Source organism: Emydura macquarii, unplaced genomic scaffold (assembly GCF_026122565.2).
Source record: "Emydura macquarii macquarii isolate MOO-44397 ecotype Brisbane River unplaced genomic scaffold, CSIRO-AGI_Emac_v2 contig_968, whole genome shotgun sequence".
Lineage (NCBI taxonomy): Eukaryota > Metazoa > Chordata > Testudines > Chelidae > Emydura > Emydura macquarii.
Window position 1 is genome coordinate 2,704,351 of NW_027131105.1, and position 27,782 is coordinate 2,732,132.

The 27,782-nt window shown below is 40.2% G+C and overlaps 1 protein-coding gene across 1 annotated transcript in view; it reads right to left on the reverse strand.

The window, feature by feature from the left end:
• The window catches only part of NUP210 (nucleoporin 210), a 97,241-nt gene that overhangs the window by 13,169 nt on the left and 56,290 nt on the right, over window positions 1-27,782 (reverse strand). The window contains exons 21-34 of the mRNA XM_067543803.1: window positions 22,725-22,853; window positions 21,816-21,943; window positions 20,812-20,947; window positions 20,385-20,447; window positions 19,461-19,640; window positions 17,361-17,441; window positions 15,987-16,118; window positions 15,586-15,744; window positions 11,906-11,997; window positions 8,491-8,665; window positions 4,053-4,228; window positions 2,667-2,884; window positions 1,890-2,026; window positions 919-1,042 (exon numbers count right to left, since the gene is read on the reverse strand). Coding sequence (XP_067399904.1) covers window positions 919-1,042; window positions 1,890-2,026; window positions 2,667-2,884; window positions 4,053-4,228; window positions 8,491-8,665; window positions 11,906-11,997; window positions 15,586-15,744; window positions 15,987-16,118; window positions 17,361-17,441; window positions 19,461-19,640; window positions 20,385-20,447; window positions 20,812-20,947; window positions 21,816-21,943; window positions 22,725-22,853 — 1,930 coding nt within the window. The remainder of the gene's footprint in view (window positions 1-918; window positions 1,043-1,889; window positions 2,027-2,666; window positions 2,885-4,052; window positions 4,229-8,490; window positions 8,666-11,905; window positions 11,998-15,585; window positions 15,745-15,986; window positions 16,119-17,360; window positions 17,442-19,460; window positions 19,641-20,384; window positions 20,448-20,811; window positions 20,948-21,815; window positions 21,944-22,724; window positions 22,854-27,782) is intronic.

Genomic DNA, 27,782 nt, shown 5'->3' on the forward strand with positions numbered 1-27,782 from the left:
GAACCCCGTGGTTGTGACAGTGTTGTGTGGCTCACAGTATTAAGAGTTAAGTCTACACACAGAAAAACCCACAAAGCTGTTAGTCTCAGAGTGCCACAGAGCTAAAAATAGCCGTGTAGACATTCCTGTTCAGACTCTAAAACCCAGCAAGGTGGGGTGGGTTTCAGAACCTAAGCAAGAACATACACTGCTATTTTTAGTGCAGTAGCATGAGCCCAAGTCTGTAGACCCGGGCTCTGAGACACATTGCCACAGGTTTGGTTTTTTTTTTAGTATAGGTCTGAAAGAGTTCACAGCATAGGACAGCAGTACTCCTATATTAACAGCTGGACAGCTCTTTGGCCAGAAAAGAATCACATTGTGACATCCTGACTGTGTGTGGCAACACAGGAATCACAACAGTATATCACTATATGATGATGCCGCCTCACTGCAATTCAGTATCTTCACAGGATGCAACCTCCTGACTTAATTCACCTCATAGTGTTGTGAATATTTCACTCCCATGGCGTGGCTCAGAGAACGAAAGCAAGTCTCGGCTCTTGCCTCACCGTCTTTCATGGCTCCTGGGAGGGAAAGGTTGGCCTTTTTCTCCCCCTCCTTCCTTGTTCTAGCCCAGCTACCTGAAAGCTCTCACTGGCTGTCTATTTCTCCATGATTTTGTGTGTTGATTCAGAAGCATGCCCATGGGCTTCTCACTCCATCTGAGATTTTGGCAGGGTGAGAAGAATACCAGTAAATCCCTACTGACTTGCAAAGGGCCCTGATGATTCTCACAATAGTTTGCGAGGTGGTGAAGCACTAGTGCAGGATTCTTTTTTGCTACACTTGCCTCCTGGATGTTAGAGGAGAGACAATGTATCATGCTCGTGCAATTAAGTAATGATCAGGCAAGCAGGAGAAGATTCACTGTAGTACCTTTCAAATTTTTGCTTCTGTCCTGAGTTGCAACTATGACTTTTGAATTTGCAACTCCTTGTAAGTTTGTTTTCACTCCACTTACATGCATCGCTATAGTCCTCTGAGGAATACTAACTGACACCTAAAAAAAAGACATCAAAGAGCTTTGTTACAGAAGACTGTTAAATGAACACAAATTGAAGCAGAAAGATTTAGTAAGTCAAAAACTGATTTTACACATGTGCACACACACACATACACACACACCAGACAAAAGATGCACTTTTTTATTTTTATTTTTTTAAAGAAATGCTGCATTTTTCTAAGGCAACTCAAGTAAGAAAAACATTTTACTATTTCTATTAATCCCACATAAATCAGTCTATTCAATAGGCACAAAAAAGCTGTATTTAATTAAAAATAATGTCTGGTGCTCGTATGTCTGCTGATACAGTGAATTCAGTGTAGCAAGAACTATTTCACTGAAGATCAAATAAATGCAATTTCTTTTAAATTCAGTAGTAATCGCTGACTGATGTACAGTACACATGGTACAACCTTAAAAAAATTCTTGTTGGTATCTCATTCAAATGGTGAAACTTCATTCAGAAAAGCACAGTGTTAATCAAAAGTTGTTTAGCAACTGGAACCAACTTAGCCAAGCAAAGAATTGAAATGTACCATATAAGAATAGCACAGGCTAAAAATACAAATTATTAGGTTAAATTGCCTTCTTTAACACAAACTATAACCATGATGCATTTGGAGGTATGCCAAATATTTCCCCCATCAATTCATCTTCTGCTGAAGATGAACAGTACACAAACAGGAACAAATTTATACATTTCCAAGAAAAAAAATTAAGTAAGTGACAGCAACAAGTTTATAATTTTGTTGCTAAAAAAAGAATATGACTATATGTAGACATATATTCCTAAGAAACAGCAAACAAACCTCAACAGCACTAGTGGAAGTTACAAGTCTCTTACCTCCCTGTATGTTTTAAGTAATCCAGGAATCTCATAACAAACAGTGACAACTCCTGAATCCCTTGCCACAGCTACACCAGTCTTTGGGTCAACCTGGAGAACACTGCTCAGTGAAGAGCTCCAGACTCCTGACAAGCCTATGAGAAAAGACTATTTGTAAATTAACTGCTTAACTGGTGTTGCAATATGCTAGCCATGTTTGTTTTCAAACTGGAGTGTGTATGTACAGGTCCCCACTATTATATACACCAACCCCCACTACTCTCTCTGTATGTGTTTGCACATGAGCATATCATTAGCTATGCTATCTGACATGTGGGGGCTAGATTCTGAGTTCCTTCCCTCAGAGCAATATTCTGTTCTCAGTTACACCAGCATAAGTTACACTCTTGCAAAACTCCCAATAAGGCAAAAGAACTATGTAGGGGACTGAGTAAAAGATGTCAAAACTGTGTCTTTGTATTATTATCCCTGGTAAAATAATTAACCACGCCTTTTCCAGAATGTTCATATTTTAAGAACAACTGAATTGGAAACTGCAGAAGTTTGATGCTCAAGAGCTCCAACACAAGTGACATTTTTGAAAGGTACAATTAAAAATTACAGTTGATCAAACTTATTTGTGGTGTTAACAATAACAATGGGTGTCATTTGATTCTGATCAACATCATAAATAACATTTCCTTGAATGTCACAGTGCACAGCACAGCACTATAAAGTTTCCATGGTAATTCAGAGCCAACGCTGAAATGCATTTAAACAGTTAGTGTTCCTTACCTTCTTGATTTATCAATGTAGTACTAAAACAGATGACATCACCAACTACCACATCTCTGAGCTCAGGGAAAATGGCATGTTGCACAGGAAGGGGTACATAATCTGCAATTCCACTGTGCTCTGTATCCCAAACCATAAGCAAGGTCAAGCCTACATTTACAGTTCGAATCACAAAAGTATTGTTTGTGGTTCCTTTCCCAATCTGCACAAAATCATCTCTGTAGATAAAAGAAAAAAATGCTTTTGTCCTCAGAAAATTTGGCTATTCCTTTTACCTTCCTCCTCTCCCCCCAGATGACAGGTATCTATTCAATTTTTAAACAAAACTTACTTTGCCTGACTCCTTTTTTGGGGATGGTTATTAACTAACTCAGATTAACAAAACGGGCAAAATATACAAATGATTTATTTAGCGGTTATTTAAGAAAATCTGAATCCTAACTACTGTCCAGAAGAGAAAATCATGAGGTCATAATGACCTAATGCATGCATTTTCTAGCATTTTAAGATGCTCTTTAAGAGAGGCAAGCCTCTTCTTTCACCTTTTCACAGAGGAAAGAAGTAATAAAACGAAAACTCTATGAATGGGTCTAAAATTAAATGCAGCGGGTCAGCCATAATTTCTTAATGCTACTAGTTCAGTATCTTCAAATTGCTACTGAGATATGTGCATTCACCAACATTGCGCATTCCTGACCATACCTATATGGAGATACATCTATAGGAGCGGGGAAAAGAGAGGACAGTATAGAAAAATCCAGATTCTTCTTTTCCTCATGACTCTCACCCAAGTATTTATACAACGAATTCTGTGGAAGACTAACTTTGTGCAGTGATTGCTGGGGAATTTGATGCATATACCACTGACTAAATATGATTTTTTATTGTATCCTGGTGGTGCCCAAAATCCCGAGTCAGGATCACATCCGCATTGTGCTAAAATCTGTAGGAACACATCTGAAGACACAGTCCCTGCTCCAAATACCCTACCATCTAATTTAAACCAAGCTGCAATGAGCGTGACAAAAGGCAGGAGGGAAAATGGAACCAAAACTAATACGATCAACTGGTTACATAGGCCAACAATGTGTACAATGTAAAGGTTCAGAATCATTGGAAGTGGCCCTCTGTCTAGGCATGTCTTCATTTTGTCAGGTCAATATAGGTGACTAACTGGTGCTCTTCTTTCTGGCATTCTGAAGGCTGTACACTTTTCAGGAGTTAATCAGTGATCCCAATCCTACCACCAGAAGTACAGCAAAACTCTTGCTGACATAGCTTTTATCTTCTTTCTTTTGCTGGGGCAGCTACCATGACTAGTATAATACAGTGTCCTTTACAATTCTTTGCTGCCCCTATAATTAACACTCAGATATTGACACTTACCTGTTGGTTGCAAGGTTGAGCGCAGAGTTGTGCGAATGGAAGGTGTCGCCAGAGTTATCATGGAAGTGGACTGTGAAGGTCAATGTCACACCCAATGGGAGAGCCAACAGAGCCTCTTTGTTTTGGGCATGCAGAACAGGACTAATGGAGATTCTCAGATAGGAAACAGGAGACACCTGTATGACATTAATAAAATATGACATTCTGTGAAGTGGCTTTTTCCCTTGCCTGTGGGGTGCCTATTAAATAAAGTCATTTAAATAATTTTCAGACACAGATAAATGTAGAGTTCTTTATGAACCACACACTTGCTCAGTTTAGACATTACAACAGCACTGAGAGATGGAGCTTTTAATTTCACACGGGGCATATTATATTTCATGAAGTCCTTGCAAAGTATCCCCTGCTTGTACCAGGAACTGAGAAGCAATAAAGACATATAACAGAAGCACAAAATTACAGAGATGATGTGGTTATTCTGTAAAACAAAACCAGAAAATTCCACAGACACACCACTCAACTAAATAACCTGCAGACTTCTCCCCAGCAAGGGCGGAAATACAAAGATTATACACTCCCAAATATCAGCCCTTGGGTGAGTGGTGCATGAGGTACATACGAACAAGGGATGAGATTCTGACATCTGCTCCCGTCCCTCTACACCAGGCGAAAGGGCTGGAGCGGCATAAAAGGACTCTACAAGCCCTAAATCTGGCTGGGAGAAGATTCCACCCAGTGCAGGAACAATTGAAGACAGGATCCAATGACCACCTCTCAAGACCTGCGATAGAGGGGAACAGTTGCAGCACTGTGGAGACTACGTGCAGCCAGGGACAGACTGCTGCAATTCAGACAACTCCCCTGGGCTATCTCTATTATGTTGGTCCTGCAGAGTTGCCGAGGACTGGGAAGACACAAAATTGGCTTACAGCCACTTTAGTCACATAACTTCTGCAGGACTGTGAGTTCTTTGTTGCTTGCATCTCTGAGAGGCACAGCACAGAATCTCAGCCAGGATGTTCTGATGTTATAGAAGGGTCCAGGCCACTCTGAAATCAACTCTCCCTATGATTTGACTAATCTCATGCTGCCCATCCCAATCAGTCAGTCATGTCCCACCTTGCATCTGCTAAGCCCCGATTGGTCAGCAATCTGCATTCTGATGCTTCAATGGCTCCCTGCCCAACAAAATCAGAATGAGTTGGCAATCCCTGCTCCAACCTTCAAGCTGTTTAAAGAAATAAATGTTTGAGCAAAAATAAAGACTATTTTTGCAGCAACACTTACCTACAGGAATCTCTCTTAAGATGATGAATTCACAAATGTTTTATTGTGGAAATGTATTTCCATTATTAATTAATAAAAGAAAAACCTGCTTGACTTATCTAGGTTAACTATCAAAAATAAAGGGATAATATGTGTTTTCTCTGATATAACTTTTGGAAAATAAATAATGGAAGGATAAAGGGAAAAAAAAAGAAAAAAAGCTTCAACTGCATAAAGAACAGTATTTTAAAAGACCCCCTCAAGCCTATCCTGTAGGAAAGACCCTTCTTCTGAACTAAGAGGCTCAGATAACAGAGTTTTACATTTTCTCTCTAAATGTACATGTCAAAACTTGAAAAGGAAAGGACGGCTTTGGCCTCAAGGAAACTGCATCTTTGGTGAGTCTGAAAAATGTAGCTAAAATATCAGCACGTACAGCTGTCTACTCCTCTAACTGATGTAATAAGCTAAAATATCAGTGCATATGGCCATCTGCCCAACTAACTGGTGTAACAAGGTAACAAAGATGCCATTTTCCATGACAGACTTTCAAGCCTGTTTTGCTTAAAAGTTTCAAAACAGGGTCTGCAAGAGACAACTGCTAAATCAAATACTGATGAAAGCAGCTATTTATTTTTTAACAACATCTCAGCTTTGTGTGTATTTTTGGCATTAATATTTTGATGTTTGGGTTGACTAGAGCCAGACAGCATGTGAGCAAATGCTAAGCTTGCCTCCCCACAAAGCCGTGGCATAATATATTGCTTCTTACTTTCATTGCCTCCTGCTGCTTCAGTAACACAGCCTCTCCGGAGCAAAGACTGCCAAATACCAACACACTGCTTATTATTTGTACTGCTAGCTAGAGGACCCAGAGACCCGGGAGAGGAAGGATGGCCCAGTGGTGAGGGGTCTAGCTTATTGTGTGACTCAGGAGACTTGGGTTTATTTCCTGCTCTGCCTTCCTGTGTGACCTTGGACAAGTCACTTGGTTTCTATGTGCCTCAATTCCCCATTTGTAAAATGGGGCTAACAGAGTTTCCTACCTCACAGGGAGACTTTGAAGATAAGTACATTAAAGATTATGAGGCATTCAGATGTTAACAGGGCCAGATAAGTACCTAAGATAGTAGATAGGTCAGGGCAGAAGCTGTATAGACATGAAATAACAGACAGCCCCAACCCCAAAGAGATTACAGTCTTAAATTCTCAATCCTGCAGTTTGCTGGCTCCATAAATGGAGAGAATGTGGCTCTGCCACCCAAGCATGCTGGTCAGGGTATCTGATCCAGCTTCCAACGAAATCAATGGGAGTTTTTTCCGTGGCTGAAACGAGCATTGGATCAGGAGCCAGCAGAGTCTAAGTTAAGTGCTAGAGAGGGGAAAGCAAGCTAAGGCCTATACAGGGCTGAAGAAAGTTACTTCCCCCCTGGAGGAAGGGAGGAGGAAACGAGGCTCTGAACCAAAATTCCTTCTCAGTGCTCCTCCTAGAAAAGTGCAGCTATGTACCACTGCCACCCCATACCGAGAGCTGAGCCTAAGGGCTTAAATCCAGCCCCAGCTAATGATGACTGCCACGTTTAAAAAGCCACCACTCTAATTAAATGCCAAGAGCCCCAAGGGTCACGCAGCACTTCACAAACAACCCCCAGTGAGGTTGCTAACAAGTAGGATCTTGTCCATTTCACAGACTGGTAAATTGAAGGACTTCATAATTAAGCATTTTGTCTACAATCATGCTGTAAGACAAGTGGACAGTTCTAAGAACAGATCCCGGGAATCTCAGTCCTCAGCCCCCTACTCTAATCAGACTTCCTCAGAATATAGCATGGGAAACAGGCTGATATTGACAATCAAACAGACAGGAAATAATAATGATAAATGTTGTGCATCTCATTCAGGAGGGGGCAGGAGGATGGCTGGCTCAGACAGACCTCAGACTCCGCACTTGGAAGGTCAGGGTTAAACAACAAGCCCAGAAATAAACTGGAATCTGTTTGGCTGCTGGGAGGAAGAGGAGGTCAGCTGTTGGGATGCTGTGACACTGAAGAGAGAGACTCCATGACTACTGGAAAACACATACAAATGGGGACTCTTCTCTCCGCTCTGCTAGGAATCGCCTCCTCTCCCGCACCCTGCCTTTGCAGCATACCATCTTTCCCTATGCCTGAGAGAACATAACACAAAATTAAAGGAAGCGGTGGTGGTGAGAAGGAGGAGGTACAGAGGTGGAGGTGACCTCTTCTCATTTGGGGGAGGGCTCTTGCTGAGGGATGTGGAAAGTACCCAGGAGAAGCATATACTCTTCCACATTACTTCGGTGTAGACAGTACATGACAGACATATGAGCCATCAGTGCCCAAAGTGCTGAAACAGAAAGATGCATGATTATACCCAAGCAGAAGTCCATGCAATTTAATAATGGTAATCATATGGAAGAGGGTTAGTCAGGCTGACACTTTAATCCCTTTGCTGCTGATTCCTACTGTAATTTTTGTGCCTTCACTTTAGAGAACTTTTAGCATTACAAGCAACATGAGTCGACACTGGACATAGTTCTTGCCCAGATTACTAAGTGCATCCGACAGCAACCAAGCAGTTAAATCTGAGTCTGAAGATAGTCACTCTCCTGTTTTGGATTCCCTATAGAAAGAGTCTGTTAAGAGCTACAGTACTTGGAAGCTGAAGAAAATGAGATTTCTGCACAACACAGACATGTTGAAAATCCAAGCACCACTTTTAGTCACCTTGTACTGACACTGTATTCATCACTCTTGCTGGCTTTATCCCTTCCTGTTCCTTGAGAAATGAACTGCTTATGATAGATGTCGGTAGCAACAGAGTATCAAACACTTCTAACAGAAAACATTTCTGAAGAGATTTTTTTAAGACAATATTTTTCTAGCTTACAAGCGTACATGGAACCCACAGGCACATTTTTTGGTAAATTGTGTTATGCTTGAGAATTCTCTGATGTGAGAAGATGCACATTTTAAAGCTTTATTACCACCAAACTGGTACTCCAACACCTTGCATTTTGTGCTTTGCAGAATTTAAAGGTGCAATTAACTTTATCCAGTTGGTGTAATGGGATCGTATGTTTTTAACAGGCGAAACTACATTAGCCTTACAGGTGTTCTGACCCTCATGAAGAGAAAGAGAAAAATACTACCTTAACGGCAACTACAATGGTCTGGTTGATTCCAAACAGCTCTTGGGAAATTACTTCAATTGTTGATGATCCTATCAAGGACCCTGACTTCAGAAAGCCTCTCTCATCAATCTGTACAACAGGAACTTTATTGGGACCATCCAGGACACGGAAATTCAGGGAAGCGACTCTGTCCCTTGATAAAGCAAAAACAGAAAGCTCTTAAAAATATCTACATTTACAATGAAATTTTATTTAAACCAAGCATACACTAGTGCTATTTAATGTGTGTGTGTACTATATTTTTGCTATAAAGCCACGGAGCACTGTGATCTAATCTAAAATCAAGTGTTCAGATTTTTCTTCATGGAAAAAGTCTTATCTGTGCTTCGGCATATATTAAAATCCACTTGCTGTCCACTACTTTGCTGTGCCATCATTCATTGATGGAAACTTGATTCAGAATACTAATGTAAAGGGTACAGGCATGTGGCTTTCACAGACGTTTTCTGTCAACAGTATTCAGCGGCAGATTAGTCTGCCAGGGTCAAGACTGGTATTAGAGATAAAGACAGGGAAATGACTAAGTAGTTCTGATCAGTTTCCTGGAAATTATTTGTACACAAGGTTAATTTTTGGAAAAACACTCTCCAAGGTATTAGCATATTAATAAATAAAGTAAGCAAATGTATAAACTAATTAGCCGGCATTCTGACTCATTAAGATGTTTTTAAGAACCACTTACACATGTTTTACAGTAAGTATAAACCTCTTCCCCCACATGCATTTTTCCATTCAGCTGAGAATATAGCATTTTCCTTCTGTGGAACCCAACATCAAAACTGTATTCTGATGGGCCTGCCTGGCTGATCAAATAATGAAGGTGCCATGCTTGATTACACAGCGTGGGATAAACAGTTTCTGGTGGCGTTGTGACAGATATGGCAATTTCCTGCAACATCCCTGGAAGACCTTAGTTTATGTATTATTGTGGGCTGCGATTGTATCTGGGGGGAGAGGTGACATATACTGCAACTCCACGCAGTAGCTTTGGGGTCTGCTGTTTTAAATTAATGGTTTATGTGTGATTATATTATTCTTCATGCAGAAGGACTACCATAGCTCCTCTAGGAACTGAAACCTTGAGGGGTGATTAAGGGGAATCAGCCAGGTTGTAACACCTGCCCTGCCTCACCGAGAGACATCACTTCCTGGAGAGGCTTACACATACTAACTAGTTCAAACTGGATTCTTCTGAGGCCGCCAGACAAAGAAAGGATAAATAGTCTGAGATTAAACTGATTCGAAGCCTTCTTTCTGATCCAGTGAATGGTCAGAACTTTCTGTCCTATGGGGGGGCCCCAATCATTGCAGAAGAGTTGAAAGGATTTGACCTACAAGGGCACCATAGGACTGAAGGGTGTCATCTAGTAAGCTTTTAGCATGCAGACAGGTTCTTTTATTGTTTTAATACGTTTTCTCTGTAAATCTTTCATCTCAAGAATAAATGTGCTTGCTTAGAAAGAGCTGTGTGATAACTTTTAATTGTGGGCAATTACGCCTTTGGAGAGAAAGCCAAGTAGTTTGCTGGGAATATCCCCGTGTAAGGCAGGAACAGTGGAGTCTTGAAAACTCCTGGTCAGGAGGGAGAGAGATGTGGGTCTCTGCCCAAAAGAAATGCTGGCTGAGGAGCCAGGAGACTGGAGAGGAGAATACATGTGCAGTTGCCCTGAACTATGAAAGGCATGTCTCAGGATGCAGAATATCTGATAGTGGAAATGGTCTGACCACTGTGGAAGATGTGAAATGAAAAGGAGTATGCAAATTATTCTCCCTGGGTTGAGTCCTCAGCTGCTCAAAGCAACCACAAAAAGCCTTAAGAGGAGAGACCAGGGAGCCATAAGGATCATCTTAATTTATTAAACATACCAAGTGTGCTAGGCCATTTACAGAACAAGACACACGGTTCTTGCCCCTGAGAATGTATAGGCTAAAAGGCAGATTCTGATACTCTTGCTCACCTGACTTTCTGAGTAGTGTCATTGTCTCCAATAGTGCTATGTGCTGAGAAAGGTACTATTAAGCATGAACAAGGTTTAGAAACAATACCACAGCTGCTAATAAGAAAGTAAGATCCTGTCTACACTTACCTCCAAGATTCGGCGACAGTCGATGGGAGTTACACAAGCTATGCAAAAAACGTGCGTAACTCCTGTCGACTTCTCTGCTTCTCTTCTGTGCACTGTCTTCACTGCACTGCGCCGACGGGAACCGCGTTCCCGTCGACGCAGCGCTACGCCACTTGTGAAGGTGGTCTTAGTACATCAATTTCTAATCGACTGAGTGGGTCTTCACTGACCACTCAGTCAATCCAGAGAAATCGATCTGATGGCGGCGACTTTGCCGCCGTCAGTGTAGCCGTAGCCTAAGGGAGGGAAACGGGGGGAGGCAGAACAAGGATTACAATTAAACTCATGGGATTTCATGTAGGAACACATTTTATTAACTCTGTTGGGTTTTTGGGGGGATCCTATTGCATGGTGTCTACAGCACCAGGACACGATTTTAATTTATTAATGTATTCATTGTTAAGACATATTAATGGGTTCAGTGCATACTCAGGAGGAAGCAGTGGTGCAAACACCATCTGTCCTGACCCCTGGGTAAATCCCCAGTAGAAAGCAGCTACCCCTACTAACACTGGGCTTGCAATTTTCACCCGCTAAGACCAATATAAAAAGGGCACCTCCTTACTCAGCCGATCCGCTTCCTGGCTTTGGTAGGAAAAATTTTGCTTCTTTTTTCAGTCCCTGTAGCTCTATATAGCCAGTGTTAGAAAACGGAGTGAAAGCAGGTTTCTTTTCTGACTCATGAGAGCTATTAGCTAATTTCCAAATGCAGGGCAAAATCTGGCCCCATGACCCCCTCCCAGATACACCTCTGTAATCCTATTGAAGGCAAAGTTACAGATGTGTAACTGTGACCAAAGTTACTGGTGACAATACATGAGCCAGACTTGCAGATCAGGGCTGGCTGAGACAAAAAAAGTCTATTTTTAGTTGTAAACTACACAAACCAGAGCTGGAAATCATGGTCTCACAATCTAGTCCCAGGCTCTGAGTCAGAAGAACATAAAGGAGCTGATTTTCAAAAGTGCTGAGACTAGTCCCAGAACCTCTTAAAACCAAGACTTAAATGTTCTTGGTTCCGTATGACTGTTTAGATATAGCTTTCTAGCCAAGGAAAGACAAGTACAAGATGTGACAGAAAACAAATGCAGAGGTAATGAGCTATTAATCATCAGATAGACCCTTCAATATAAGAATGTAAAGGGAGACTTTTTAAAAATGAAACAGCAAAAAAAAGTCACTTTAATTATACTTTACAGCTTCAATAAAATGCTGACACAGTCCCAGTGTGAAAAAGTATCACTTACCTGTTTGTTTGAAGTTTAATAAATGAGTTAGGTGACATTATGATCTGCTCTGCATCCACTTGTGGAGTAACTAGAAGAAGCTTATCAAATACCTGGAAAATAAAAACTAGCCTTATTTATTTTTATGAGCAGCTAGTCACCGGACAACATTTACTCCTATTTATTCTTCCTCTTCTAAAACAAAATTAACAAAAAAGGAGCACAAAATAGGGATATAAGAACAACTGTTTTGAGCTTTGTAGTGCTAACGCCTTAACTATATTTTAATATACAGGGTTAACAAGCTGTGCAGTTGTTTAGGAATGATGTGAATGAATGGGAGGTAATCCAGAGGAGAGCAACAAAAGTGATAAAAAGTTTAGAAAATGTGACCTATGAGGAAAGGGTTTTTTTTCTTTAAAAAAGGGCATGTTTGGTCTTGAGAAAAGATGACTGTGGGGAGGGAGGAAGGAAAGGGTAGGGCTGACAACAGTCTTCAAGTATATTAAAGGCTGTTAAGAGCATGGTGATCAATTGTTCTCCATGTCCACCAAAGGTAGGACAAGAAGTAACTGGCTTATTCTGTAGTAACAAGATTTAGATTAGATATTAGGAAAAACTTTCAAATTATAAGGATAGTTGAGTTCTGGAATAGGCTTCCCAAGGGAGGTTGTGGAATCTCATCACTGGAGGTTTTTAAGAACAGGATGGACAAACACCCGTCAGGAATGGTCTAGCTTTACTTGGTCCTGCCTCAGCATGGCAGGCTGGAAGAAATGATCTCTCACGGTACCTTGCAGCCCTACATTTCTATGACTTCTATGATTCTATTATGGCATACTGAAAAGATGTACAGTGGAAGAAAATAACGTTATCAAGGCAAACAGAATGAAATGGCAATACAAATCATCTGTTTAAGTCTGTTTAATACATGAACTTCTCTTTGAAGTGGGAGATTTTTATTTATGTAGATGAGAATTAGCATGGCTTCTCACTTTATTGTGGATGGATTCGATTTCTGTACAAAGGATTGTCTGCAATCGGCACGTTTACCTCTGGATTTTTGTCAGTTTTGTGTTACGGACTGAATTCATTAGAAGGAATTTGCAATAAGGTGTTGAAAATCTTCTGAAAATTAAAATTTAAAGCAGCTTTTAAATATTTTTGTTATATGAAATAGGGGGGAGAAATGAAAGAAATACGAGATTAAACATTACATATGGAAATTCTGGTTTATGCTACATAGTATATTTTGCCCCCGTTATTCCTGTTAAAAAATAAATAAATAAATAAATAAATAAATAAATAAATAAAGCACTACTACAAACATGTAAGTTTTATATCCCAATTGTTTCTCAGTACAAGGATATGATGCCATCCTTTAGAGTCTGTAGATGTGGAGCAATTTAATTCATAAATTTATTGTACAAACACAAACGTATAATATACACACATGTGCACGCACAGACTATTTTTGGATGGTGGAAAGAAGGGCTGGACAAACTACTATTGACTTCAATGTGAGTTTTGCCCCATGAAACACCACCAGAGTGGGCCTCCAATTTCTAAACATGCACAAAGCAGTTCATACATGACAATTTCTTTGTAAATAAAAATGGAGATGGTTTTCCAAAAAGAGGCAGCATTTTCAGACTGCAAACTATTATATTATACAGGAATTTACAAGCTCTTTCATAGCGTGGGCCACATTTTGATGAACAGATTGTCTTATGGACACCTTCCCCTTGCATCCAAAAAACACATGGGTCCTTCCCCTCTCATTAATGATCACACAACATTGCTGGGGATACTATAGTGACTGCTTTCTTAGGAACGTTAAGTGTCTGCTGCATTTTTAATGGTCTTTTCATGTGATTTAATAGCTGGAACAAGGAAAAGGAGCCAGTGCCATGTCACCAGCCGGCTCTCAGGAGACTACCAGCAAATTCTCTGTGGTCCACGGACCATAGTTTGTGAAAACTGCTGGTATTATGCACCACTTTGTTTGCATTCAGGGTGCTGCTAACAATGACTATCAAGAAACCAGCTAAAAAACTACAACTGACTCATGAAGATTCCAACTTTATTATTCACACCATCACTGCCATAATAGGTCTGACACTGCACTAGGGTCAAGACCTCAGATGACATTTTTTTTTAAAAAGGCCAGCATTAAATAGCTTGCTATACCCAACTCTGAGATTTTTAATTTGATTATGGTGAAATATTAACCACTAAACCCATAGGCAAACAATGCTACCCCACCATCCACAATATAGGCCAAGATTTAAGAATGAGAAGCATAGTAACTGAGGTACATAAAGAAGGTTGTGTTAAATTTTGCACCACCTTGTTCTTTAATATGATGTAAAACATACTTCTGTAATAAGGACACAATCCTGCAATCACTTATGTGTGTGAACAATTTTAATTGTGGCTTTAATGGGCCTACTTGAAAGTTAAAGTTACTCACATGCATGTTTGCAAAAGCAGGGTTGAAATATTTCCCTGCTATAAACTGAAAAATAAAAAATATTGACCAATCGTCAATGTTTGTAACTTATTTAACAAAATACTTCAGTAACTAATCTAACAAAATACTTCAATGCACAACTGAAGTGTTGTCATTTAGGACCAAAAGTGAAAATGCAAAGGCTGCAATTTTAGAGAAACATTTTAAATATGGTTTTTAATAATAGGCAACTGTGGTGTTTACATTTTAGAACTTGGGAAGATTCAGTATCTCTTGTTAAAAGCCAGGCACACAGGGCTTTTCAACATAACATCCTGTGAGGAAGGCGATAATGCTGGGTGTCTCATTTCTTGAAGAATACTTATTTCTCTTCACAAGGAACCTAGACATTTGACTAAAATTATATACTTTTCTAACATTTCTTCACTGGATTCTCTCCCACATTTATTCTTGACTTACAGCAACGGTAACTTTACTCGAAGTTTCAAAAGACAATACTGAAGGTTCCTTTCGTTAATAAAGGCACACAAGATTTCCATACATTGTTTTTAAAATGTATAGCCCAGATCATCCCCTCTTGTGGTAAAATCCAGGGGGCAGAAATGATTTCCTCATATTGGCCCATGTAGAGATGATGGATTTTGTTCCCCAGACAACACTTTTGTGGACCCTGGTTTGGAGGTGGTGAAATTTTTTCTCTGAATGGATTTAGTAGGCATGAGATGGATCTAAGTTACTATCAAGAAAACCCTTCTAAATCCTTTTTATTGAGTTAAGACCACACTGGTAAAATGACATTGAAGACCTGAAGAAACTATTATAGGGCCTCAGTACATCACCACCACATAAAATTAATTTAAATCTTAATGGGTCTACTGACATGAAGTTTGAAAGAGCCTCTTGCCATAGCATATTAAAGGCTACTTTTCCTTAATTCCATAGCCAATCAAAAGACACTTCCAGTACTGCCCCATCTAAAAAGAAAATTCAACAAAATTACATTCAGACACCATCAGGGTTTGAATGCCCAACACTTAACCCCAAATTAATAGATGGGTATCTTCTTTCTTAGTAGTGGGAGACGCTACTTATGCATCATTATCTAGCATGGGCTATGACCGGAACTGCATCTTTACATCTGAATTCTTTGCTCTTCATTCAGCCCTGAAATATTAATACTGTAGTTTCTTGTTGTTTAAAATGAGACAAGGCGACCAGAACATTTTACCTGAATTTGGATTTCATCTGACAGCTCCTCTGCCAGGCTGCGAAACTGTTCAGCAGTAGGATCCAGGGCTTTCACAACAACCTTCAGTCCTGTTCTTCCCTTTGCTCTGCCATAAACATCCATAGCAAAGTTATATTTTGCTGGAAGCTGAAGAGAAGCCTGAAATAGGAAGTACTCATTAACTGTGTTCAAGGAAACATTTGGAGTTGACAAGAAAAGAATTCCATCTTTGATCCTGACACTGATACCCTCCTCTTGACTAAAAGGAGGCAGCGGATCTCCTCAGTTCCCATCCTGGAGAAGTTTACCATCTCAAAAACAATTGGGTGCTTGCTTGCTCGCTCGCACGCACGCACGCACCTCAGAAAGGTATCCATTTTGGGACCCAAAGTAGAATTTACCTCGTTGTGTCTTGTCTTGATGTCCAGGATATCCCTCTTGGTGACAGACCAATGAAACGTTAACCCTGGTAATGCATTGCCAAACGAGAAAGGGGTCTGATTACTGGTGATGCCCATGACATAAACTGGCATCTGAAAGCAGACAAACGGAGTTTTGCATTAAAAAGGTGCAACTTTGAGGCAGAAAACACAGTAATTCACCACAAAATGTACAAACCAACTGAAGAGGTTTATTACTCAAGAAATAATGCTTTTTTAAAAACATTGGGTTACCAAGTGAACCTTTAAAGTGCAATACTGTATAAGACCCTCACAATGACACTGTCCCTTGCATCAAAAAGCTTTAAACCACTCCCATTTATAAGAGGCCTTACTGCAGTCCAGTGCTGATTCATTTCATCAGAAGCCTCAGCAGCTGGTCTTATGCAGGAATCACTCATCCTATATGTGGCCCTCTTAACAGCAGAAATGTCTCACATGTTTTTACATTCGCCACAGTTTTGACTAGCCATTCTCTCCTCTGTGCTGTTTGCGCCAATCCCCACCTCCTCCCATGCTCACAATTTGAGACAACATGATAAATACGCATCTAAATATCCAAAAGGTGCAACACCAAGCCAGAAGAATAATTATTTAGCCTGGAACAAGTGACATAACTAGGATTAATGGGATGAAATTAAGAAGAGATTTAGACTAAATATCTGTAAGAGCTTCCTAACAGTGACATGACTCAGATTAAAATAGTCTCTCAAAGCAATTGGTTGAGGTCCCAAATTTTGACATATTAGAACCAGACTGGACACAGTGGACATACCACATATTTTTGTGAAAGGAGGATGGACCAGACAACCCACCTCCAAATGAAAAGATTAGCTAATGGTCACGGCAGAGTGCTCATTTTTGGTTCTACATTGAATTCTGGCTCTAGCAAGTCCAAAGCAAGAACAGAAATAGCATTCCTTTTCTTCTTGTTTGCACCCTATTTGCTTGATCCTTTCTTGAAAGAAATCAGAGTTTCCTTGTGTTTGGAAAAACATTATCTTAAAGGAGCATCTATCATTAAAGATTAGGAGGCACGAGTGTAAGGGCATGTGCTTTATTATGGCACAAACAGTGCCTGATCAGGTTACACAGGAAAACACAAAGAAGTGAATGAGTATTTGTATCACAATTTAATTTATAAAAAATCACGAGTTAATGTTTTATTCCATCAGATCAAGCTTAGAACTTTGGTTGGTTGATGTGAAAATGCTTTCCAAGTAAACTATTCACTTTTTCTTTGTAATCCTCATTAGCACATTTCCTTTGACGATTAAATATCAAAACAAACAAAAAGAGTGGGAGAGAAAGACCTCTAAATGTCATTCAGCCTACCTGAGTACCAGTTTTCATTCGTGTAATGGGTGCACGGATTCTAACAGCCATAAGTCGTACTACTTCGACTTCCACTTTATCCTAAAAAGAAAAAAGTTCTGTAAGTGGCAGTCCATTTCATTTAATGACCTCTGTGAACTAGATTTTTTAATATCAGTTAGATGACAGGTTCCCAAATTACACATATCAAAGCAGGGACACAGCAGACCCTTCTGTCTGAACAGCAGAGATAACAAGCTTTAAAACATCTAGTTTTATGATGCAGTTGGTGACAAATGGGAGCAGAAGGAATCAATGATTAGGGCATGCTTTCCCCCATAACAAGTGGATCTCATTAGCATGTATGTTTTCAAAATCTCTCTCTTACCAAGTGTTAAAATGTAAAAGAATATAATGATTTAAAAAAAAGATAATGTGACAGAAATAACAACGAGAATTCTGTAGCTCTTTAAAGATGAACAAATTTAATTTCAGCAGGCATAAGCTTTCGTGAGCTTCAGCCCACTTCCTCAGATGCAGTTAGTGGAAGTGGGCTGAAGCCCACGAAAGCTTATGCCTGCTGAAGTTAAATTTGTTTGTCTTTAAAGTGCTACAGAACTCTCATTTTTGCTGTATACAGACTAAACAGCTACCCCTCTGGAACTCTGTGACAGAAATGTTTCTTAAAAAAATCAAAACGATTAATTTCGTAGATTTTTTGTTTGTTTGTGTGATCCTGATTTAAATGCAAGTGTGAAATCACATGAAACACCCCCCCCCACACACACACAAACCGCTATAACTAGCTTATTTTCTTTTATTCTATTCTCCCCATAAAAATCAACAAACAAATTTACAGAAAAAAACTGAAGGGGAAAAACAATCCTTGTCTTTAAACTGAAATCCTCAGACACAACAGATGAAACCTACAGACTTGATATAAATCAATATACTATAAATCCAATGTCAAATCAGAGTCAGCTCAGTACAGAACACTTGTCCATAAAAGGACACATCAAAATCCAGCTGAGTGAAGTCCTAATAACATGTTCTCAGACTGAAAAACCACTATTGCAGAAGGGGAAAAACAAAGTCACACATGCGTATTAGTTGGTGCTTAATTTAAAAGGCACCCTGATGAGAATGGAGTTGTGTTTTAATGGACATCATCCAGAGATTGCTGTTTAATTCTGGCTTAGATAAAATATGGAATGTGTTTGCTTATCTACTGTATTGAAGTCTAATCTGTAGGGGATTTGTCTATCACAGAAGCCCAGTATACACATTGGCATAATTCAGTATGATTGTAAACTACTAGGGACAAAGGTCATGTCTTCAGACATGCCTGCATGGTGTTGTACACATCAACAGCACTACTTAAATAATAGTAATAATACATAATTTTTGCTCAAGACTACAGAACTGATGACAAGCACAAAGACAAAAAGCTATGAGCCTCACATGCAACACCATACAGAACACTGGGCTTTTTTTTTGCTTTCAGAGCAGGCCTCTACCTGACTGCCTGCTCCCGCCTCCAGACTTAGCCACTACCTGTACCAAGGGCACCAAGAGGAGCAGTTCCTGGGTTTCATGGCCTGTACCTGGCAGCATGGCACAGACTACAGAAGAGGACGAACTCTGGTCATACTTCAGCTCCCCTGCCAATTTAGCAGCTGACTGAGATACTTCAGAAGGTGACCTGTTACCTAAGGAACCCATGGACCTCAAGGGAAAAAAAAAAAACCACCCTTCCCGGCAACCAACTTCTAGGTATCAGCAGCTCCACCTTTTTTATTCTGGCAGGGCTGGCCTGGACGGATTCTTCTGAAAGTTTTACCAGTCAAGCCTACAGATGTCAAATGGGCTCATCATGAGATTGCCCTGGGTTTTGTGCAGAACTGAACTTTCAGGTGGCAAGATGCACAACTTAAAGATCTATTGAAGACATTTCTCACTTTCCAAAGCGAATGCACTAAGTCACAATCAGGAGAACAAGAAATCACTATTCTTATCCCAATGGAACCAGTGAAGTTATTGTGACAAAATTTTATTTTTGATTTTGGACACAGTCCATGTACTAAACCAAGATTAACATTAACACGTGAGACAAAGTGTTACCTGCGACACCACCACGATTTGCCCCGTCTCTGCGTCAACAGCTTGAACCACTCCAGTTACTGTCCCATTTCCAACTGCCTCTCCTCTTACAAGGCCAGTGCTGTTCACTGATGCAATCCTTTGGTCACTGATGGAGAAAATTATGTTGGACTGAGGTTGAGGGCCTCCTTCTGAAGTAATCTGTAGTTACACGGAGACCAATGCTCATCAACAGATTGCATCCATCATAGCACTGCTCTAGTTAATATTTGCACCGGGCTAGGGTGCACACAAGCGAGAGAGGTTACTCATAGCTTCCTTTCTTTGCATCCCCTGCATGAAGGCAAAGCACAGTTGCAAAGGGACAGGCATCTCTATTCCCTCAGGGGCACCCAGACCCCCATCCTCCCACACACCAGCACATGGAGCAGGACCGTGCATGGGGAGCTAGAAATGGGGGACCAAAATGACATGCATAAAGGGTCATAGCAGCACGTATGTTGCATCCCCGTGCCAGGGAATTTAGGGAGCAATTCTGCCTCCCTATATTCCCCACAGGTGGCATGGTTTTCCTATGCGCCTTGCTTTGTGTACCTAGCCCACAGCTCTCCGTTTTATATGGGTGACAGGTTTACTGAACACCACGATTCATCCTGGCATTGCTGGCTTTCTTTTGAATGAAACAAATACTGAACGTTCTTCTGACTACACGCTAAAACAGGAAGGTGGTCAAGTATGAAGATGTCCACCTGGCCTCTGTGCCGGAGAGAAGTTCTGGGATGAATGTAGCTATGTTACCAAGATGAAACCAACATTCACCACCACATTAAAAAAAATAAATCAAGGTAGTATCATGGGAGCAAGGCTGTTAGCACTTCTCTAATAATGTATTACAATGACTTCTCAAACAGGAATTACAGTGGAACAAATCTAAAAACACCTCACCTGAATCACTGCTCCTATAATCAGGGTAACTTTTCTCGGCAGTAGCCTAAATGGAGGGAAGACCTAGAAATGAAAGTACAAACATTTGTGTTCTTACCACTATCCACTTCAGATCAATTATGCCTCTGAACAGCATAGACAGGTGTGCATGGCGACTTGCTTAGCCTGAGCAAGCTGAGCCTCTAGAAAGTGTTGATAACTCCAGGCCTTTGGCAATGTTTGCAAAGAAGTACCACTACACCTCTAGAAGGCCATAGGAGATTAGTGTTTGGACACATTTTGGAAATAAAAATGTTTTCCTCAAGCATTCTACCGGAAAAAAAAAATGCAGACCTTGGCAAATTAGTGTTTTCATGCTACTCCGCCTCCGCCCCCCCCACATAACAAGCATTTCAGAAAACATACAATTATAAATGAAATTATTTACTTCAATCTGTTGAGGAGCAGAGTTGATTTCTTGTCCATTTTTATCAGTGACTGTTGCTGTAAGGCTGGTTTGACCTATGACCATGCCGTGAACTAGAAAAGCAGCAGTGTGGTCATCAAGAGCTTCACTGAGTGGACTGGAGCAAAGAAAATACATTGAATTAGGGAGGTCATTGAATGAATGACATTAATAAGGAGGTGACTTAGTGCACAGGGGGTTCATCTATCATCTCAAGGAGTTTTATGGGACATATTCCTAAACAGAATAATATGGAGGGATTTCAGCTCAATATGAAACAGCGGGAATATTGACTTCTTCCTGCCTGAAGCTGAAATACCTTTACATGCCAGATGAAGCACTGACAACACAGCACTGCATAGGATACATCACCGATGCCTGAACACTAACTAGTCAGAGTACAGAAGGCTTCTGTTTCCACTGATACCAGTTCTTAAACTTTCATCGATTTCCAAGTTTATGATTTCTAAGGGCTTCTAGATGATATGGTAATATAGCGCTTCATTTCTAGAGACTCAGTAACAAATACAATGAGTTTGCCTGTAGATCAATATGAGAGCCACAGACATGTATTCGCTTCATATCATTTCCACATTCTCTGCTCATGGGATGCTCAGAAGGGAATGAAGTACTATAGTGCATGACTAAGACCCTGAATCAGCAAAGTCAATGTGACTTAAATACACGTTTATGCACCTTGCTGAATCTGGGCTTTAAGCATAGCCAGGCCCCACACTGTGACCCTTCTTTTGAGACAAAATTTGAAAAAGTTAGTATAATTTTATACCTGCAATTGATTGGGAATAAAAACTTTAAGGCTGCATGGAGGCCCTTTCAAAAATATGATCCTTCAAATTCATTGCACTATAGGGGAATGTATCAAGTGAAATACCAAGACAATACTTTTACAATATTACTTTTGCTTCTTCCTCCTATTAGGGAATTGCTTAGAAATTAATTAAAAAAAATACCATGAATCAACTTACACCAGCGACACAATCTGCGATGCTGCCCTCAGTTTTAAATCCATGACAGTGAAATATTTAGCCAGAAAAGGTTTCCTAGAGTCATCCAATACTCTAACATAAGCTTTAACCATTTTCCCAATCTCCACCTGCAATATATATTCACAAACATTGACTTTTCCCTGAAAAGGTATTTTTAATCATCATTCTTATTTATTGGCATAAATGTCTTGTTGTTGTAATGTGCAATAAACTTTTAATATCCTAATAAAAATGTAAGACTAGACCCTGAGGTTCTACTGTTAGCAGCACTCTCTGCCAGGCATCATTAGCATCAAGTGAAATGAATGAATTCAGATGTTCCAACTAGCCCGGACATAATTCAAACATCCAGAAATATCAGAACTTAATTTTGTATAAGATGTACAGAAACTTACAAGTAAAATAGGTTTTTTGGGGTTTTTTTTAACATGACATATGGAAAATGACCTTGAAAAAACACATTAGTACTAGAATCACTCTCCCAACCTCTAAAAAAAAACCAAGACAATGTGAATTAATATTTTTTCAGAAGTATTTATGTATTTTTATTGATAGCTTATGGAAAAGCCTAGAAGCACCAACTGAGATCATGCATTAATTGAGCTAGGGGCTGGGCAGATACATAGTAAGAATTGGCTTCTGCCCTGAAGTGCTTACAATCTAGATAGGCAAGCTTGGGAGAGGAAACAATGAAGTGACTTGTTCAAGGTGACACACCTACCTGGTCAGTGGCAGAGAGGGGAACAGAATCTCACTCACAGGTAAGTGCCTTAACCACCACACCTCGCTGGCTCTCGTGTATCTCAGCCGTATGTTAATAATCAGCATAAAAGCTGATGACATTCTGAGACAGCCAACAATACCGGCAGTTGAAAAAAAAATACAAACCTTGTCAACAACTCGGACATACAGCTCCTGAATATCAGATACATAGATTTCAGCGTTAGCTGGAGCAGGGAAAGTCAGACACAAGTCATGAATCATTAGAGTTAATGTTCCTGGAAGTAAAGGATACACCTAAAATGCCAAAAGAAAAATCTATTACTTGCTGCAATAATTAAATATTTTTATATTTTAATTGGCGTTTTCTTGAAGACTAAACTTATATTTTCCTTATAGTGCAGATTTAGTTGGACCTTGAAGACATGGACATAAACAAGTTTCTTTACCTCAAAGCATCCGGCAGACAGATGTTTTACCCATTGAAGCAAAAGTAAAGCTGTAAAATTTATGTAAGCAATCTCATATCAGTGAAGTAGTGTAAATGGCTTCTGGGTAACTATTTCATTAATGGGCCCTAATGTGGGGGCAGCCTGGGGCTCCTGTATTCTCATGGTATCAGGAGGAGAAAAAACAAACGACAAATGATTGGGAGCAATAAACACTTTTCTTAGGGTGGAGAGGGAAGAAAGACTAACTTTCAAACCAGTACCATGGCACCTACAGTATTCAGAATGTTATCGTACAGTATCACAGGAGCTACATGGTAGTTGAGGTAGGAAAAGCAGTCATTTTGCCCCTTGTGACTGCACTTGACTAACTTTGCTTCACATTATGCAAAAGAATTCCATTTTTAAATAAAGACAACAATTACCAGATAGCTTTTAAAGTTGAATTTAATTTACAAAAGTACTTTATTTGGCATCATTAGACTACTCCACATGGTCCTGCCGTACTGATATCCAGCACAGCCATTCTGACATTTCAGATTGGAGGATGTCCATTCTGCTAGCTCTGCAACTGGAAACCAAAGATAATCCACAAGAAATATGGGTTTTTCACTGCAGTAGAGCAGTCGGGTTGAAGTCAGTCTATATTTTTTAAAGGGTAAAATGTTTTATGTATTTAAAATACCCAGGATTTTTAATCATACAGGTAGTTAAAACAGAAGGTGACTCATCTCATGCAGTAACTGTGGTTCTTCAAGATGTGTCCTTCTACGGGTGTTCCATTCAAGTGCGCATGCGCCTCTCAAAGCCTTGAGTGGAGATTTTCTGTTAGCAGTGTCCATTTGGCCTGTGCATGTGCTCTATACAACCTCATACTGCACTCTGAGGGTATAGCAGGCTGCATGGGTAAACTGCCTTCTCTATCTGAACATCCAACAAGAACAGCCCAAAGCAGAGGGGAAGGACGGTGGATTGTGGAGCACCCATAGAGAGAGAGACACATCTCAAAGAACCACCAGTCCTGCACTGGTGAGTAACTTTTTCTTCTTTGAGTAGTGTCCCTATGGGTACTCTACTTCCGGTGCCTCCTGAGCAGTAACCTCTCAGGGAGGATGGAGCTTTGGAATCAAGTGCAAGAATGAAGAACCAAGTACTGCAACAGATCTACTGGCATGGACCGAGGCACAGCGTTTAGAAAAGGTACACCCCGAAACCAATGTAGCAGCTCTGCATATCTCAGACACTGGGCTGCTTTGGTGGAAGTTGCTTGTCATCTGGTATAGTGTGCTATAATCCTCTGAGGAGGCGAAGTACCAGCTGCCTTGTTGTGAGCAATAATACACCAGAGTTCCATCTTGACACTCTCTGTGAAGAGATTGTGGACCCCTGTGATCTTTCTGCAACGGAGACAAAGAATCCAGGTGATTTCCAAAATTGCTTGGTCCTATCCAGATAAAAGGCCAATGCCCCTTGCACTTCTAACATATGAAGGACAGTCTCCTACTGAGATTTATGTGGTTTAGAAAACAATGCTGGTAGATGAACAGAGTAGTTAAGATGGAAATCCAACAGCACCTTCAGTAAGGACTTTGGGTATGGTTGTAGGGAGACCTCATGCTTGAAAAATATAAGTATGTGTGTGTGTGGCCATCTTCATAGATAAATAAAGCAAGGAGCAGGTCGCCATAGGTTCAAATGAGGTCTAAAAATCTCTGACTATCAGGTTGATATCCCAGATCTGAGTAGGGTCCTGAGGGTAAATATTTCCCAGACCCTTAATAAATCTTGAGGACATAGGGTGCACAAAAAGAGAAAACCCCTTTAATGGGAATGAAAAGCAGACATCGCAGTGAGATGAACCTTAAAAGAGACAATTGATAAACATGATTTTTTTTTAAGTACAGCAGATAATCGAAGATGGTTCAGAGCAGAGAAGATTCAGGCCCAAGGCGATGATTCTGACAACAGTGGTTGAACAACATCTTCCATTTCTGAAGGTAAGTAATTCGTGTTGACTCCCCTCCACTGTTTATTAATACTTGCTGTATTCCTGTTGAGCAGGTGAATGCCTGCTAGAAGCCATACTTGGAGACAGAGGACCCCTGTTGGGGTGAAGCACATGACCTGTGTCCTGGGAGAGGAGATGAGGGATGGTTGGAAGCTTGAGTGCCGGCTGGACATACAGGTGAAGCAGGTGCGGTTACCAAGCTTGCTGAGCCAGGTTAGTACTATGAGGATAACCCGGGCCTTGTTCTGCCTAATCCTGCTCATCACTCTTAGAGTCGTGGTGTCGGAGGGAATGTGTAGAACAGGCCTTTTGCCCAACACAGGAGAAAGGCATCTCCCAACGAGAGGCGATCTAGGCCTCCTTTTGAGCAGAATAAGGGGCACTTTCTGTTGCTGGAAGCGATGAATAGGTCCACCTATGGCAGTTCTTCATTGTAAGTATATTATTTCTATATCCACATGGGAGATCTGACTGAAGAGATTTTAAGAACCAAGACCAACTGCATCAGCTTCAAAATAAAATTCAATTTCTTAGAATAACGTTTTTTCCCTTTAGCTGACTCTGTCTCCCTGTGAAAATATTGCCAACTCCCTCTTTCTACAGCTATGCAGAGATGTGCTTATATCAATACACACTACCAGCAATGAAGAGCAGTCATCTCTGACATCACGAATACTCAATTAATTCTATTAGCATTGTTGAATTTGTTGCCATTTATAAAGAATTCTGTGTTAAGTCATGGCAATAACATGCCACCTTCCCCCCCAATAAAAAAAATAATGTACATATATTAATTTATTATTCATTGCAGATAACTCCTAATTCAAATGTATCATTGATGGATGAAATAAAGTATAGTTGCAGAGTAATACTTGATGCATCTTCTTTTGGGGGACTATATCAAACCCCTCTAGGGAGATGGACCTGATTCTTAAACAAATCTTCTTCATCTTTAGCTACAATACTGTTATCCTTTTGAAGTTAGCTGATACTGCAACTTTCTCCCTTAGCATTATTAGAAGAATTTGAAGATTTTACAAGTATCTTTGCTGATCTAAAACAAATACTGTAACACCACTGCTGTAATCAATTTATCTTTTATAAATGTTATTTCTGAACAATTTTTTGTTTTCATAACACTTTAATGATAGCAGGAGAGTTTAATATAGATATTTTTATCATGTCAGAATCCATTGCTGTTACTACTTCCTGAAGTCTAGTATAAAATATATCAACTTTTATCCTGTCAGTAAGATGAATGACTTGTTTGTCTGTTTGACCATTCGTATATGAGTGCTTATTCAAGTAGGGATGTTCAGTGTAATAACATTTTGGTTATGGTAACAACTCAGCTAGTGTCAGTTGTTTTCATTCAATCCCCTTGAGAATGGACAGTTTCTCTGAGCTGCAAAGGCACTTAGAGTATTTGCATGCAAATGAGCACAAATGGTATTTACATTATGAGGCCTGTTTCCTTAACCAGTGTGCAGCAACTTTAGTTTTGCAAGGTCTCTGTGTATTTATGAGTACAGTTTTGCAAAATTACTCATTTTGGCTTTGAAGTATTTGAGAGGAAGTTTCTATTATTTGCGAAGTTTACAAGCCTCGTTCAAGCTTAAATTTGTAATCTGTATTCCAGCTCTCGCCCCCTCTTCCCCAAAACAACAAACCCATATAAAGTATCATAATTTGTCTATTTGTTCCACTAATGGCGGCAAATCAAATTTGCACAACCTTAGTTCTGATTTGTAGTTTCTAGTCTCAATCATACTGAGGCATGTGCTAACTTTCCTCATGATTCTCTTTCATCTTATGTAATATTTTGTTTCAAGGACCACTGACTTTCAACAGTCCCTGAGAGAAGGAACAGTTACCTACCTACAGTAACTGGAGTTCTTTGAGATGTTGTTGTCAGTGTGAAACTGGATTATTTTGACTACCACTGTCCATCAATCAAGGCCACACATGCACCCTGTGCCTCTTCATGATCCCGTATGAGGCTATGAAGAGAGGGCAGCAATAACCCTCCCTCAGTTCCCTCTCAATTCACAGCCCATGTTGCTGAGAAGTGGGGATGGAAGGACAGTAGTGGGGGTCATACTGTGATGAAAACGTCTTGAAGAGCCATCGTTACCGCAGGAGAAGTAACGGTTCTTTCTTCTTTGGGTGTGCGTCAGTGTGGATTCTTCTGTAGGTGACTGGCAAGAAATATCCCTTCTGGATGGTGGAAGAAGAGCACCAACCGCATCAGTTAAATAACGGTTGAAGCTCTGCCCTCATGAGCTCAGCACCAGAGCCAGCCACCATGTCAAGGTTCGGTCACACTACTAAGGGCAGCTAGAGGAAACTGAAGGAGCCTTGCAGCTGACCTGCTCTTTATGTCCTCATATGGGAGCATGAAGAGTCACAGGCCCAGGTATGGCTCCAGTGGCACCTCTATTAAAATAAAATCCAATCTCACGTGCATGCACACTTCCAGTGGGATCCACACTGACACATACTCAAGGAACAATCTTGGGGATATCCTAAATGTTGTGGACTTGAAAACAGAGGAAGTCATTTAAAGATCTCTTTGATGAGAAAGGGAATAAAGAAAGCTTGTCTGTAGAACTGCTGGGAGCTTTGTCGTCATCCCTGTGTAACGGATTAAGGAAGATAAGACAGTTAATTCTTCCTTGAAAAGTGCCAAAAGTGCCATCTGCTGCAAAAATCTAGTCCAATACACCATAGCAACTGCCAATAATTGTGACAAGCTATCATCGCTCAATT